The sequence below is a fragment of the Phalacrocorax carbo genome, chromosome Z (assembly GCF_963921805.1).
Source record: "Phalacrocorax carbo chromosome Z, bPhaCar2.1, whole genome shotgun sequence".
NCBI classification, from domain to species: Eukaryota; Metazoa; Chordata; class Aves; order Suliformes; family Phalacrocoracidae; genus Phalacrocorax; species Phalacrocorax carbo.
The window spans coordinates 55,915,541-55,929,104 of record NC_087548.1 but is presented as its reverse complement, the minus strand read 5'-3'; the positions used below and the strand labels follow the sequence as shown (position 1 = coordinate 55,929,104).

The 13,564-nt window shown below is 41.1% G+C and overlaps 1 protein-coding gene across 5 annotated transcripts in view; it reads left to right on the top strand.

Annotated features, from left to right (window-relative positions):
• CPLX1 (complexin 1) overlaps window positions 1-13,564 on the top strand; it is a 116,155-nt gene that overhangs the window by 70,546 nt on the left and 32,045 nt on the right. For all 5 annotated transcript variants that reach the window (XM_064438058.1, XM_064438061.1, XM_064438057.1 and 2 more), the window contains one exon: window positions 3,059-3,234. In XM_064438058.1, the coding sequence (XP_064294128.1) occupies window positions 3,059-3,234 (176 nt within the window). The remainder of the gene's footprint in view (window positions 1-3,058; window positions 3,235-13,564) is intronic.

Below are 13,564 nucleotides of genomic sequence, written 5' to 3'. Positions count from 1 at the left end.
CCTAGAGCTTTAGCCATTTATGTGGTCTTCCGTGGCCTTGTCTAGAGGTGTTGGAAATAACGTTAACTGAAGCTCCTTACTGATTAGTGATTTCTTTGGCATGGTCTGTCTTCTTTTATGTCAAGGTAGATGATATGGTTGGGATGTGAAAGAGGCCAAAAAGACTCAGGCATATCATATGAACAGATTCAGTAAGTATGTCCTTCCCCTCTGTTTCCTTGGAAGCTTCAAAAGCAGGCTTGAGGACAGAAATTCTCTTTCCTTCTGCTTGTGCCTGTAAGTGCAGCATCTCAGTTGCACGCAAATGAATTCTCTGGAGCCTTCACTGCTGAACTGCTTAAAACAGAAGCTGTTATCCAGGCAATGTTAACGACAAAGCCTAAAGTTTAGGCTGAAGAACAAATGAGTCAGAAGAAAAGCTTTTTTATACCAAGAGTAACACAAGAGATTGGACTTAAAATATAGTGTAAAATTTTGCTTCTCATAACATATTCCCTTACAAGTAGTTAACAGTAATACCACAGTACAGCATTCCACGTATTTAGAAGGTGACTTCAAAAACAGGGTTGAATTAAGAGTGTCTGTGAGGATTCTGAAACTACATTCTTGTTCTTGTAGGTGTTCTGTGTGCTGAATAGCTACAAAATCAAATGCCTGAAGTATTCAAAATCTTGGCCTTGTCTAAGAGATAAAAGAAAAAGAAGTCTACATAATTTTATTCCTTACATGATTGGCTGAGTTGACATTATAACTTAATGATAGCCTAGAAATAGAGCTTGGATGGAAAAAAAATCTCTGCTGCTGAATTCTGCTTCATAAGTAACTAGTGTATTACACTGTCTGGGTAGCTCTAAGCTAAAAAGATATAAACTTGGTAGATTATTGAACCCAAATCAGTTTGATCAGTGGAAATATTTGTTGAGAGGAATCCAGGAATTAAAGGTGTTACTGGCACAGTAAAGCTGCTTAGGGAGGTTCTGGCAATAGGGATGTGTGACCCAACTAGTCTGCATTGCCTTTCTACTTGCTATAAAATTCTAGTTTGTTTGCAATTTCAGTCCTTGCATTCCAGGAAAGAAATCACCTGAGTAAATTTGGCCTCAATGCAAGAATTCCTGTATTACTCTGACCCTGCAGAGGAGGATGTAAAGTGACAGTACAGGAAGGCTGACAGTAGCTAGGGATCATGAATATTCCAGATGGGTTTTGTTTGGGGTCCCTGGGTGTCTTCCTCATCTTATTCACAAGTTCCCCAACAGGATGGAAGTGTCAAGAGGCTTGTGGTTACCTAGGTGAATGGAGGAAGTCATATTTATTCTTATTATTTCCCACCTAAATGAAGTCTGTAACAGCCAGATTTCGTCAGGCTTAAAATGATCAGTTTTCCCATGCTTCTTTATGGGACATGTAAAGGGGGCATTTCTCTGTCACATTTTGGGGGATTGGAGGGTTGCTTTTGATTTAGGGCTGCTTCCAATTTAGGGCTCTGGGAAAACATGACATGGAGAAGAAATGTGGGGGGATCAGCTCACCTCTTAACAAATGCCTTTGTGATTGTTAGAGGCATTAGTTAATCTGATAAGTGCCTTCTCTGGAGCAATTCAGGAGGAATCATTCTGGCAGGTTCCAGAGGTTTCTCCCTGTAAGAATGAAGGTTCCACCATTGCCATCCCAAGAATGGACATGGAAAGCAAGAGCAAACACAGTCCTCTGCCACTGCTGACACATTGAAGAGGTAAATTATAAGGGAGGGATAAGAGGATGTGAAAACCCCTTTCCTTCACTTTGCCTCTAATAATGCCATCAAACAATTATTTGAAGGACTTTGACAATGTCTTCTTCTAGCCTAAGCCTTTCAAAAGGACAGATAACTTTGCCTTATGTAAGGCAAGAAACGTTGAATATGTATACATGTATGTGCATGTGAGTGTGTGTTACAACAAGGCTGTCTCAGATAAACTCAGTTAAGTCTCAGCCAGTAAGAAGCCAATCTGGAGCTGTCCTGACCCAGGAACTAAGGGCAGTAACCAGCCACCTACAGTGTTCTTCCAGGGTGAATGTACCTCAGTTAGTAAATGATGCAGGGTGCTTTCCTGCTCCAGGCAAGGTCCAACAGAACTCCCAAAGGATACGTGTCTTCACCAGCCCTCCAGTGCCTTGATGATGAAGTATCACAATAAATTACCTCCCTCTGTCCCCAGCCCCTGCATTCCTCCCTAGCTGGATGATTGCCAGTCATTTTCCAATAAAAGTGCCTCTGAAATAAGGAGTAAATGTCCTTTATGCAGCCCTGTGGGGGCAGAGGGACATGTAGGAAGCCTCCCTATTTACATAGCTGTGCAAGGGTTTTACACAGTAACAAAAAGCTGGGTTAGGAGCACGTAAGGACTGAAAATTTGAGACCACTGCGCATGCAAGGGTAGAAAGAGAACCAGGCAAAGACCCCATGTATGTGCTAAGCATTAGAGGCAGTGGTGTCCAAGGCCAGATAAGAGACACGCAGAGATGCTGCTTCTTTCTGATCCATGGTAGAAGCCTAGAAACCATCAACTGCAAATGTTTGCTAATACTGCATGCTCCTACGTGTCATGGATTATGTAATTTCTGGCAACAATTAGGACTGTGATTACTCATCCCTGCAATAGAGATTTCAAATTCCTTTCCTAGCCCTGATGTCGTTTCTTTCTGGATGTATCACCTGCCTGTTAGATTAAAGACCCTCCAAAATCAATCTTCAGTCACTTGACTCAGCTGATGGAGTGAAAACATTGTGTGGATGACCGCTTGCCCCCTTCAGGACTGCAAGTCTACAGGGGTAATCTGTTCCTCTTGGTGTCGTGCTTCTCCCACCAGTGCCAGTTAACCCACCTGGTCAGGCTGGGTGCTTTGCTCACCTCCTGCCTCTGTGGGGCGTGTGCTTCCTCTTCAGTGGAAGAAGAAACCTCTCCAGATGCCAAGGGGGTGGAAGGAGGTCCTGAGTGTGGGGAGGGAGAGAGCTGGCATCATGGTGGTTTTCCCACATCCTTACAGGGCTGACTTTCTCTTGTGCTTTCTCTAGGGGCTACCAAAGACATGGGGAAGATGCTTGGTGGGGATGAGGAGAAAGACCCAGATGCTGCCAAGAAAGAAGAGGAACGACAGGAAGCACTCAGGCAAGAAGAGGAAGAGAGGAAAGCCAAATATGCCAAGATGGAGGCTGAAAGAGAAGTTATGAGACAAGGGATTCGAGACAAGGTAGGGATCCAGTTTTCAGCACACACCTGTAAACTCATAAAGCTCAGTGGAGAACTACTGTTTTAAGCTGATTTGTGACCAGTTCCCTGAGCACCTGGATAGAGCCAGGTAATTACTTTGTCACACTGAACTTTCTAATCTTGCGCACTGTCCCTGGAGCTCTGTCCCTGTTTAAACACCCCTCTCACACTCTAAAAACCCTGAAAAGTTGAAATGGAGATTGAAGAAGAGGGGAGAAAAATGTCTATTTTTCTCATTCTCTATTAAATGCTCACATTATTTTAAATGTCAGAGGCTTCTTTGGCCCTATGCAGGTGCTTTCCAAGCTTGCATTTGTGGTTTGTGAGACGGGCCATAATTCAGTGTTTTTCTGAGAGATACAGTCCAAGTATCTTCTCTATTGCTTCCAAGGCTTTCTTTACATTGACAGGTAAAATGGGACAAATCTACTCTACTTTTCTTACTTAGGCTTCCACTACTCCCAGGGGATTAATCTGAAAGAAAGAGAGTTTCATTTCTCTGAGGGATTTAACCATTGGGAAGCACTCTAATATACTTAAGTTGACTCTTGTAATGATACAATTTGGTGTGAGAAGGAAATGAATAATTGTGAGGATTCAGAATGAGATTGAAAAGAAATGTACAAAACAAGACTTTACTAAAGAAATGAGCTTCATTTAAGGTAGCTGAGCCCATTGTTACCATACATTAGCTTGTAGGGATCAATGTGTGGAGGAAGAAGGCAGTTTTACTGCCTCACCCTCAAAAGTGGGTCAAAATTTTCTCTTTAGCATAACTTAGTTTTTAAGAAGACGTCCTGAAGCTCAGATAACTTGGAAACAAATGAAGGTAATTGTTGGAGGGGGTGGTTTCTGATGTCGAAGGCAGGTGTGTTGACTTATATCACATGCCAAAGAATTTTAGAAAATACCTGTAGACAGAATGAGGAAGTCCTCTCAGTATACGAGAAGTTCCCTGCACAGTGCCTACTTCTGCAGAGGTTACAGTGCCCTAAGAACATGTCTGGGGAAAAGCTTCAAAGTCTCATTCCAGAGCTGAGAGTGGCTGTCCACAAACATGACTGTGTTCGCACTGGGCTGAACTTCTGACCCAATACTTATGATTCAGGAGGGAAGCATGGATAAGGATTAATTGTTCTGGTGGCCTAGTGCATCTTGTAAAGAGGTATAGAGGATTTTTCTGCAAATAAAGAAATTTGGGATTATGCTTCTAAGAAAAGAAAGTACTTACCTGAAATTGTCTACCTGGGACACTGCTAGAAAAAGGTATTCATGTTAGAGTATTAGTTACCAGACAGACAGATTCAGAACCTCTATCTGGTCAAAATTTGTTGATTTTATAATGTATTTAATAAATAAGTATCTAGATAGTATAATATATTAATATAAACATATCAATGTGTGCAGGAAATGTTTAATGTATATTTATAGGTGGAACTGTTTCTAAGCAATGACGTAGGTCTGCATTAGACACACGGGAAAAAAAGAGAGTAATGAATTTCTGAGTTGCAGGCAGATGGGCTAATGTCCTGTTTTCACTGGTTGCTGTCTCTTCTGCTAGACCACTGAAGCATTCCCAGAGGTATATGGTTGTTGCATTTTTCTTGCTGTTGAGCAAACTGCTGTAAAAGCATTTAAGAAATCTGAGATGCCCTCTGTTATGAATCCAAGGTGATCTAGAATAGAATTCACATGTTCGTGAGTAAGATGCATACAGCCTGAACTTGCATGAAACATCCAGCCAACAGGGATTTCTTTGGGATGCTGTCAGCTATCTAGACTTTGCTAAGTGCTGAGTATTGCATGGGGAAGTGTCTTGGTGAAGCGTTGACTCCTGAGCAATATGGCAAAGGGTTGGCTCTGCAGAGAGGGCAAATAAGGATACCTGAAGAAATGTTATTTGACCTGAGTCAAAGCTCTGCATTGCAGCTCTTCTAGTGATGTGGTGGGTTACCTTTGAGATTAGCAACAGGAAGTCCTGCTTTGGGGAGTGCACCCACCGTGTGGAAACACAGGACCTCAGTTCCATGTGGTTTTCTTTCTCCTGGATTTGAAAGATGAAGCTGTTTTCTGCAGAATCAGAAAAGATTAATAAAGCTGTAGAAAGTAGCTGTATTTTTTTTTTAAGTTTGAGAGTTCCATGAAAGAGAGAGAATAATTTGCCCTGACAAAGAGATGGATTTGATGATATACAAAACTCTGTCTCAAGTATTGTGAATTGGTGGCTGGAAATGTGAAAAAAATGTTGAAAGAATAGAAAAATACTTGTTTATGTAGAAATTGCCGTAATTTCTTCAGCAACTCCAGTAAAAGAAGAGATGTAGAGAAGGAAAAAACTGAAACAGAGATTCTGTCTGGTATGTGTACACACAAGTTGTTGTTAGCAGGTAGGAACTAAATCCAAGAATTTTCAAGTATTAGAGAACTCCCCAATTGTATTTGCATTTCTCACATAAAAGTGAGAAATGAGCAAGTGAGTTGAGTGAGTGAGTAGGAACAGATTATTTATGCAGAATACAAGTTTGAAAGTGTGTGTTCTGGGACGTAAACCCACGGTTACAGTTACTTCCTTAGTACAGCTGCAGGCTGTCACGGAAACAAGCCAGGGAATCACAGCTTCATCAGTTAGGTAATATGGCTCTACGTGAGGCCTACAGAAAGGACAGGCTCATCATATCTGTTGTTTTGGACTTTTTGCCTTGGCTCTTCAACAAGTCTGATGAATACACTATTTTGTTTAGGGCTTCGGGAAATGTGGGAGCTATGGCAGAGCTTGAAAGGAATGACGACAGATACCACAGATATGTTTCAACATGTGCTAACTTCAGGTTTTAAATCCAGTCTGTTAAATTGAGATACATATGCCCTCAGCCCAGCATGGCAGCTGGGCACAAAAATGACTTAGGGAAAGAGTAGAATGAATTTACAAAAAACAAATATTTTTCAAGAAAGAGTATGCAGCATTTTCATTTGGAAATTGATTTTTAAGGATGACATTTGGACATGACATTTTGAAATAACTGGACCACCAGTTGTCTGCCAGTTCCTATCCAGTATTAAAGTCCAGCATCTGATACTGAAAATGGATTGAAATAATGTAAGGAATATACTGGTATGTACTCCAGCTTCCTTCTACCCCAAGGTGCAGGTATGCAGCTTGCTTTCAGATCTTATCTGGGCTTGATCTCAACACTACTGCCTCACAGATATTCTGGGCGCAACCACAGCTGTCTCTGGGGAGAGGTACCACACCTCTCCAGCACAGGCCAGACTGCTGAGAGGCCTTCGGTGATCCTGTGCCTGGTAGGTCAGGGTCTGTTGCCAGCACCCCAGTGGTGAAGCTGCACATAGCTAATATCCCTGTTACCTTGCTAACACCAAGTACTATCACTTGCGGGGCTAAAGCATCCATCTTGTTTCCAGTGCTGTTGGGTTGAAATACTGCCTTCTATAAACAGATGACCTTGTCTGTGTTAAATACCTGCCTACCTCAGCAGTGAAAGCTAATTACTTTTTTCATGTAATAATCTGTAATTACTTATTTACATAATTAATTACTTCCACCATTGTGGTAGAACCCAGGCCTGAGAGAGCTCTAATACATGCTCAGTAATTAACACTGTACCTGTCTTGTCTGCTAGTGAGACAATGCGTGTAGTCTGTCTTCCTGCAAATCTTACACATGCTTTAGAAGGTTGCCAATGCTGAGCGCACCCTGAAAAGTAGAAAGAGCTCAAGGCTATCCTCACAATGGTATGTTTCAACCAAAAAGGATGTAAGCATGGTCCTCTGTCCAAATGGCTTGGCTTTAAAACAGAATTTAGGTTGGAATTTAGCCATGGCTGAGCTGGACCATGAACTGCTTCAGTAACTATTGTATATTCAGTTCTCAGAGCTTGTCATTGACCATCCTTATGTGCTGTGGGGAATAAAGCAGAAGTTTAGTTATAATAGTAAGGATTCCTGCCCTCCAATTTGAGCATGAAATCTGCATGAGAAGTATGGAAAAGTGGCAAATGGAAAATTAAAATGCCGGAAGGAGTAAGGTTGTCTCTAGCACTGTAATTGACACTGTTGGGTGCTGTGTAAAGATTGCAGCACAGTGCTTAATTGTGTGTCATACATTTATGCTTCTAGTAACCTCAGCTCTCCCATTGCACAAGATGAGGTCAACAGTTTTCTTAATAAGCAGATGTTCAATATTTCATCTCTGCCACACCTTAGAATGTGTGGTTTCAAGCTCGTTTACTATGCATATGCAAATTCTGATGGCAATGTAATGAATTTCCTTATCTGACAGTTTAATTCTTTATTATTAATATTATTATTATTATTATGCTTTCACTAACAGAGTGAATGACTTCATCCCAAGCACAGTTTCTTCTGAGATTTATCTGCGTGCGGAACAAAGAGTTTTGTTGAGTTTTTTCCTGTTTGCAAAGTACAAAGGCAGAAGGGTCACTATGTGATTAAAGACTTGGTGGCAGAAATCTTGTTACATCAGTGAGCCTTTATGGCACAGTAAGAAATGCTCAGGACTTCCTTGTTCCTTTTCTGGCAATAGAGAAAGGTGAAGGCTGGGGTTTGATGTTTGTTCCTGGAGACAGCATATCACACAGGAGGAGAATGTGGAGTCTTGTTCTGTTTAAGTGTCATCTGTCTCTGGATGTGTGCCATTAATTCTTCCCATTTTTCTTATTGCACCATTAAGTGCTCTCAGCGGTTAGGCAGTAATATTCTCTGCAGTATTTGGAATTGTCCACGTCCCAGGAAAACCATGAAAACTATTCAGTTCTGTGTAGATACATAAGGCATGTAATTTTCAGGTCTTCCATGGTTTAAGATAGGTGTTGGAATTTACTTCTAGAAAAGTGAGAGTATTTGGGTTGCTGGCCATGGGAGAAGTCCTAAGTTAGGGCCTTTGCTCTCTCCAGTGGGAAAGTGTTCTCATAATGCTGCTTTTTTTAAGATCTTTTTTCTTCTTATAAATCTGATTGCTGAACTGAACTTTTGGCACTAACTCAGACAAAGAGGCAGTCAGGATTTATAGCTGCAATCCTAGATTCTTATGTGAGATAATCAACATGGACCGCCATGTAATTATTTAGTTTTAATATTTCATTTGCATATTTCCATATGTAGCTGGTGCGTAGCTGTGAAAATCCTGCCTTAGGGCAGGAAAAATACCAGACTGTGAATCGAGACTGTTCCCCAGCAATATCAGACCTTTGAAACTAAGCTCCAAGCTAAGGAGTGCAAACTTAACTTTGGTAAAACGTTGTCACTATAAAACAGCCTCACAATGTTACCCAACTCTTTGGTGTTAGTACATCTATGGGATGTTTCATTCTTTTCTAACTTCAGATGCAGGCATTGCCAAGGGCTTTAAAAATTCCTGTAAAAAGGAATGAAATTTCACTGCCTGAAAAAGGAATTTTGAAGATGTAGCCTTACTGGTAAGGAAGAAGTAAATTTTTCACTGGAGACTATTGACATCTGAAAAAAGTGAAGAAATTGTATTCTTTGCATTTCAAAAGGTAAAGGATTTCAAGCAAAGAGAAGATTTCAGTCAGCAATTAATCATGTTCTGTAGTTCAAATTATAAAATTAATATCTCAATGAACAGAAAGATTCTGCCTGACCTCTTCCATTTAAAATAATAAAAAAAATTTTGTATTAAACCTATGATATAAATTTTTATCAAGCTTATGTGATCGAGTGAAGCTGTGGCTACTGTTCAATGTGTGGGCCTTAAAACAGATTTTCAGGGCTGTGTATGTATTGCACAGATGGAGAGGTATCATTAACTTGACTCTTCTCCTGCTTTCACAGTAGCTTTTGATAATTCAGGATAAAAACAAACAAAGAAAAAATTCCTTGCTTACTTCAGTTCAGTGCAGATACTCATTGTGCTATAGACTAAAGAGTGTTTACAACTGGGTCACAGGCCCTCTGGCTATGAGAAAGCAATAGACCTGGCTATGACACTCCCAGTGTGATGCTTTGCAAGGCAAGGATTATATTGTGCCTTCCAAGAAGCAGGCTCAGGGGTGAGTGAGTACAGTCATATGCCAGTAACGATGACAACCATGAAGAATTAGACTCTGCAGCAATTAAATCATGGGCTGCTCTGGGTGAGGAAGGCTGCAAGGGCAATGCCTGGGATGTTTACTGTTTTATGGACACATTTGATTCCTTGGTTACTGAGGGCAGTTGAAGCTGGCATAAGCCCAAGCAGAGTGGGAAGAAAGAAAGGACATTTGCAGGGTGATTGAAGAGCACCATAACCCTGCAGATCATTTTTATACTTTTATTTGGTGGCATCCAAGGTGATAAAGTGACCTGGACTAGACTTCTGATCTCCTGCCAGAACTTGTCCCCCAACCAGTTGTATGCAAGGATGTCCTGACTGGTCTGTGCTGCCTCTGAGCCAGATTCTTGACTTTCCATATCAGTTTTCTCCATAGTTTATAGTACAGATCTTTAGCATCAAACTTGTTTCTGAACTACAGCCCTTTGCAATTTTACTAAATCACCCACTTCTCTAACACTTTCAACCTTTTGACATTTCAGCCAGATTTAATTTTCTTCTTCGCATCTGCAAAAAAGTCCTCTTGTCTGCGAGGAAGTGACTGTCTTTTGTGAACAAACCTGTCTCCAGTAGGAAGAAGCACAACTAGAAAGCCAAAAGTTAATAAATTTATCTGGGAATGCTTAAGTTCAGCAGCCTCTCTTGAAAGTTGAGAGAGAGAATAGTGCCTTCCCAGATGTGTTTTTCAGCATGGAACAGGGATTGATGTACCTGCTATGGATGTCCAAGGCCATCATTAAATATAGTAACCTTTGGAGTGATTTATGGGAATCTGTTCCTACCTAACCCCTGTAGTTTCATCTTTATATTCCCTTGAAAGTCCAAGGATATGCAACATGTCTTGGCCTTTGTGAATCCAGCCACTTACATGTATAGAATTCGCTAGGTGGTCTGAATGAAAGCGTGTGTGCCAGGTCTTATCTCTTGGCATTAAACCAACGAAGCTTCCCTGATGGGAAAAGCTGCATTAATTCCTTCTTGTGCTGTAGCTTTAGGCCATTTTTAAAATTCAAGAAAGGGAGGCACCATTAGAAAACCATTGGTGCTCAGAAGCAAGCTGACATCTCTTTCATCTGCTACCATAATAGTTAGAGGTTCAGTTATTTAGCAGAACTCAGCAGGTTCAGTTTCCAGCTGCTGATATCCCCCACTAATACCTTTTGGGGCTCATTAGTCAGCTTATTTGTGCAGCTCTGCCTTGTTCTAACCTCATTTCTATGTTTCACGGTAATCCAGATCTACACCAGTAGGTGTCGCTTTGGATACTTGTTAATGAGATCCCACTGGGTGATGCTTCTGGAGTTACTGAAACGTCTCTTGAAATGCAGCCTTTTTTTTTTTTATCGTTGTGCACTGACTAGGGTGTCTTCACCATTCAGCTAAAATCCTCACTTAAACAACTTTTGTCTCACTGAGCTTGCTGGCAGAACGTATGCATATTGCTGGCACAGGGCTGAGAAGATTCACCCTCTCAGGACTGGGTGCAAAACAAACCCAAGCAGATGGCATACAGTAATTAGTGCTGGAATTTAGCTAGGAAGGACATCTGAATGGTGTCTCAAGCCTTCATGTCCATGACTTATTGAAAGTCCAAGCATTTGGCTCACCTACTTGGAAAGACGAGAAATATGGACCCCAACAATTGGCCTTTTGCAAGTTCTTTTCCAATACCATTGCAACTGAGCATTTGCGTCTGAACAGCCAGATATTACTACTATGCTGGACGTGCTGTTCTGCCACCTCACAGTGCAGTCTACACTTCTGGCCCTCACACCATGGTGCCCCATTACCAGAAGATCTGTTTGGAAACTAATATCCAACAATTTTAATTGACAAAGTCTTCTGTATTCATAATAAGGAAGTCTTCAGTACAGCCCTCCCTCACCCCATCATTATTTATTTATGTTACCAGAGGACAAGAAAGGTGGAAAAGCAGTAACTATTTGTAATTTATTGTCTGACCACACAGTACAGCCTCCCTCTCTTTCCCTTGTGCCTTGGTTTGTTTTTTTTTCTAGCTGAACTGCAGTTTCATAGCCAGGATAGACTGACTATATTGCAGAACAAGAATCTGTGAATCACTGCTTTATTTCTACAGAGCATTTTTACTATAGGGAAACAGTATACACAGCCATTGTATATTCCCAAGTTTGTGTGCATATACACACAGAGAAATGTATATAGAGAGAGTTTGAAGAGATTTTTTTTTTTGCCTTGCATATAGGAGAAGATGAATGCAAAGGGAATGTCTGCATCATGAACAAAGCCTTAGTTCATTCCTGTTTCAGTGGCAGTCTGCATTCACTCTTCACCATGTCTAGTCCAACACTTGAGGAATTCTGTGAGGGACCTGCCTTTTCTCAGGGGACTAACAATAGTTAACACCAGCATAAAGAGGCTGCTGAGCTATAGCTTACTGAGTAGTAGCGTTCACAGCCTTCACTGACAGGTCAAATCCACTCCATGAAGAAGGAAGGAAAATTACATACATGCATGCTGGATCCAGAGGTTTTTTTTTCCAAAGGCTGCAGAATTGTCTTAGCCTACTTCCCCAGCTGAGCAGGCACAGCCCGTTCCCTACCTGAGTTTTAGCTACAGTCATTCATGCTGGCTGTCCAGAACAGGAACTGCCCAAGTCTGCACAATTGGAACCAAGAACCTGTATGAAAAAAATAATGTCAGGTCCTTTCAATGGATTTTTGCCTTGATTCCCTGTGAGAAACACAAAGGTAGCGGTATGTTTTCACCTCTGAAATACCAGTTAGCCCCTTTTCTGCCTTTTTGATACTTCTTTGTAATTGTAAGTGTAGCAAATGATGTTTCTTGTTTGCATCAGCCAGAAAGACCAAGCTGCACAGAGGAAGGGCTTTTTCCCAAGAGATCTCCAAAATCTAATTTTTAAATTATTATTAGTATGTTTAATTATATATTATGTTTTTATAACATAATATATATAAAGTATATAATTTAATTAATAATTTAATTGTTATTAATTTTTACTTAGCATTACTACTTGTGATTTAGAGGTGGAGAAATCGAGCAACTTACCCAAAATCACACCATGATTGAGAAGGGAATAGATTTCCTGAGCTGGAGGCCTAGGGAGAGTCAGACCCTGGTGTAAATGGGGTTTCTTCTCCTGAAAACCTGGACACCTCCATGAGTAGCAGTCTATGACAGAAGTTTAGGACTTAGAAGTGAAAACCATCCTGGAGCCTGTATGACCCACGTTTCCATTGCTACTGGTCTCTAGAAGTGACTGCCATGCCTACACCCTTCCACTTGGAATTTCTTTAAGCAATAGAGTCAAGACTACATGAAGTAATTTCTTGACTAAGTCCCAACAAAGGCATGAATGCATCCCTTTACATTGAGAGGCAGAACAGCTTATTTGCTGCTCTGCTGCTTTGGGAATAAAATATTCTTTCCTCAGTGGAAAAAAACCCTCAGTCAGAATAGTAAAAAACTTGGCTAAGTGGCTGGAGAAGCTCTGAGTTTTTTCCAACACACCCTCCCCGAATGTTTTTATTCATCTCATCCTTAAAGGTAGACAGTTCTGGCCTGGAAGATGCTGCTTGTGTCAGCCTCAAAACGCAGACAATGACCTAAGAGTAATGAGTACACCTGCACCATTTTTTTCATGTAACTTCTTTTTCTTTTCCTAGCTTACAAATCAGATTGGGGGAGGGGTGGGCTTGTACAGCAGTTGGTTCTTTTTTATGTCAAGCTAATTCAAGGACTACGAAGGTCACCAAGCAGGATTTAAAGGTCTATTCTCTTTTTGCTGAAGCCTAAGAGCTCCCATTACTGCTTAAGATCAGGCATTAACCACATTATGTCTCTTATATTGGCAGTTTGTTATCTGAGTCTTGAACGATCAGATAACTCAGCAGGACTTAATGAGGCCAGTGGAGTTATGCCTGCTTGAGAATGCAGTCTGATGCCTTCACAGCTCAGCTAACAGATGCATCATTCTTTTCTGTTAAAAGTCCTCAGAGCCAGGCTCAGCCTTTGAAATGCTGCGGCTTCCTTAGAGCAAGATGTGACTTTATTCTGGCCTCACCATGAAGCCCTGCATCTGTTCTGGCATTGCTTTCAATTTCATCAGCTTAGGATTTAAGATTGTCAGGGAGAATTTGTCACCACACATGCCTGAAAGAAGGGCTGGTACAAGGCCACATCTGAGTTCATGCATGGGACAGGGTGATAAAGTTTGGGG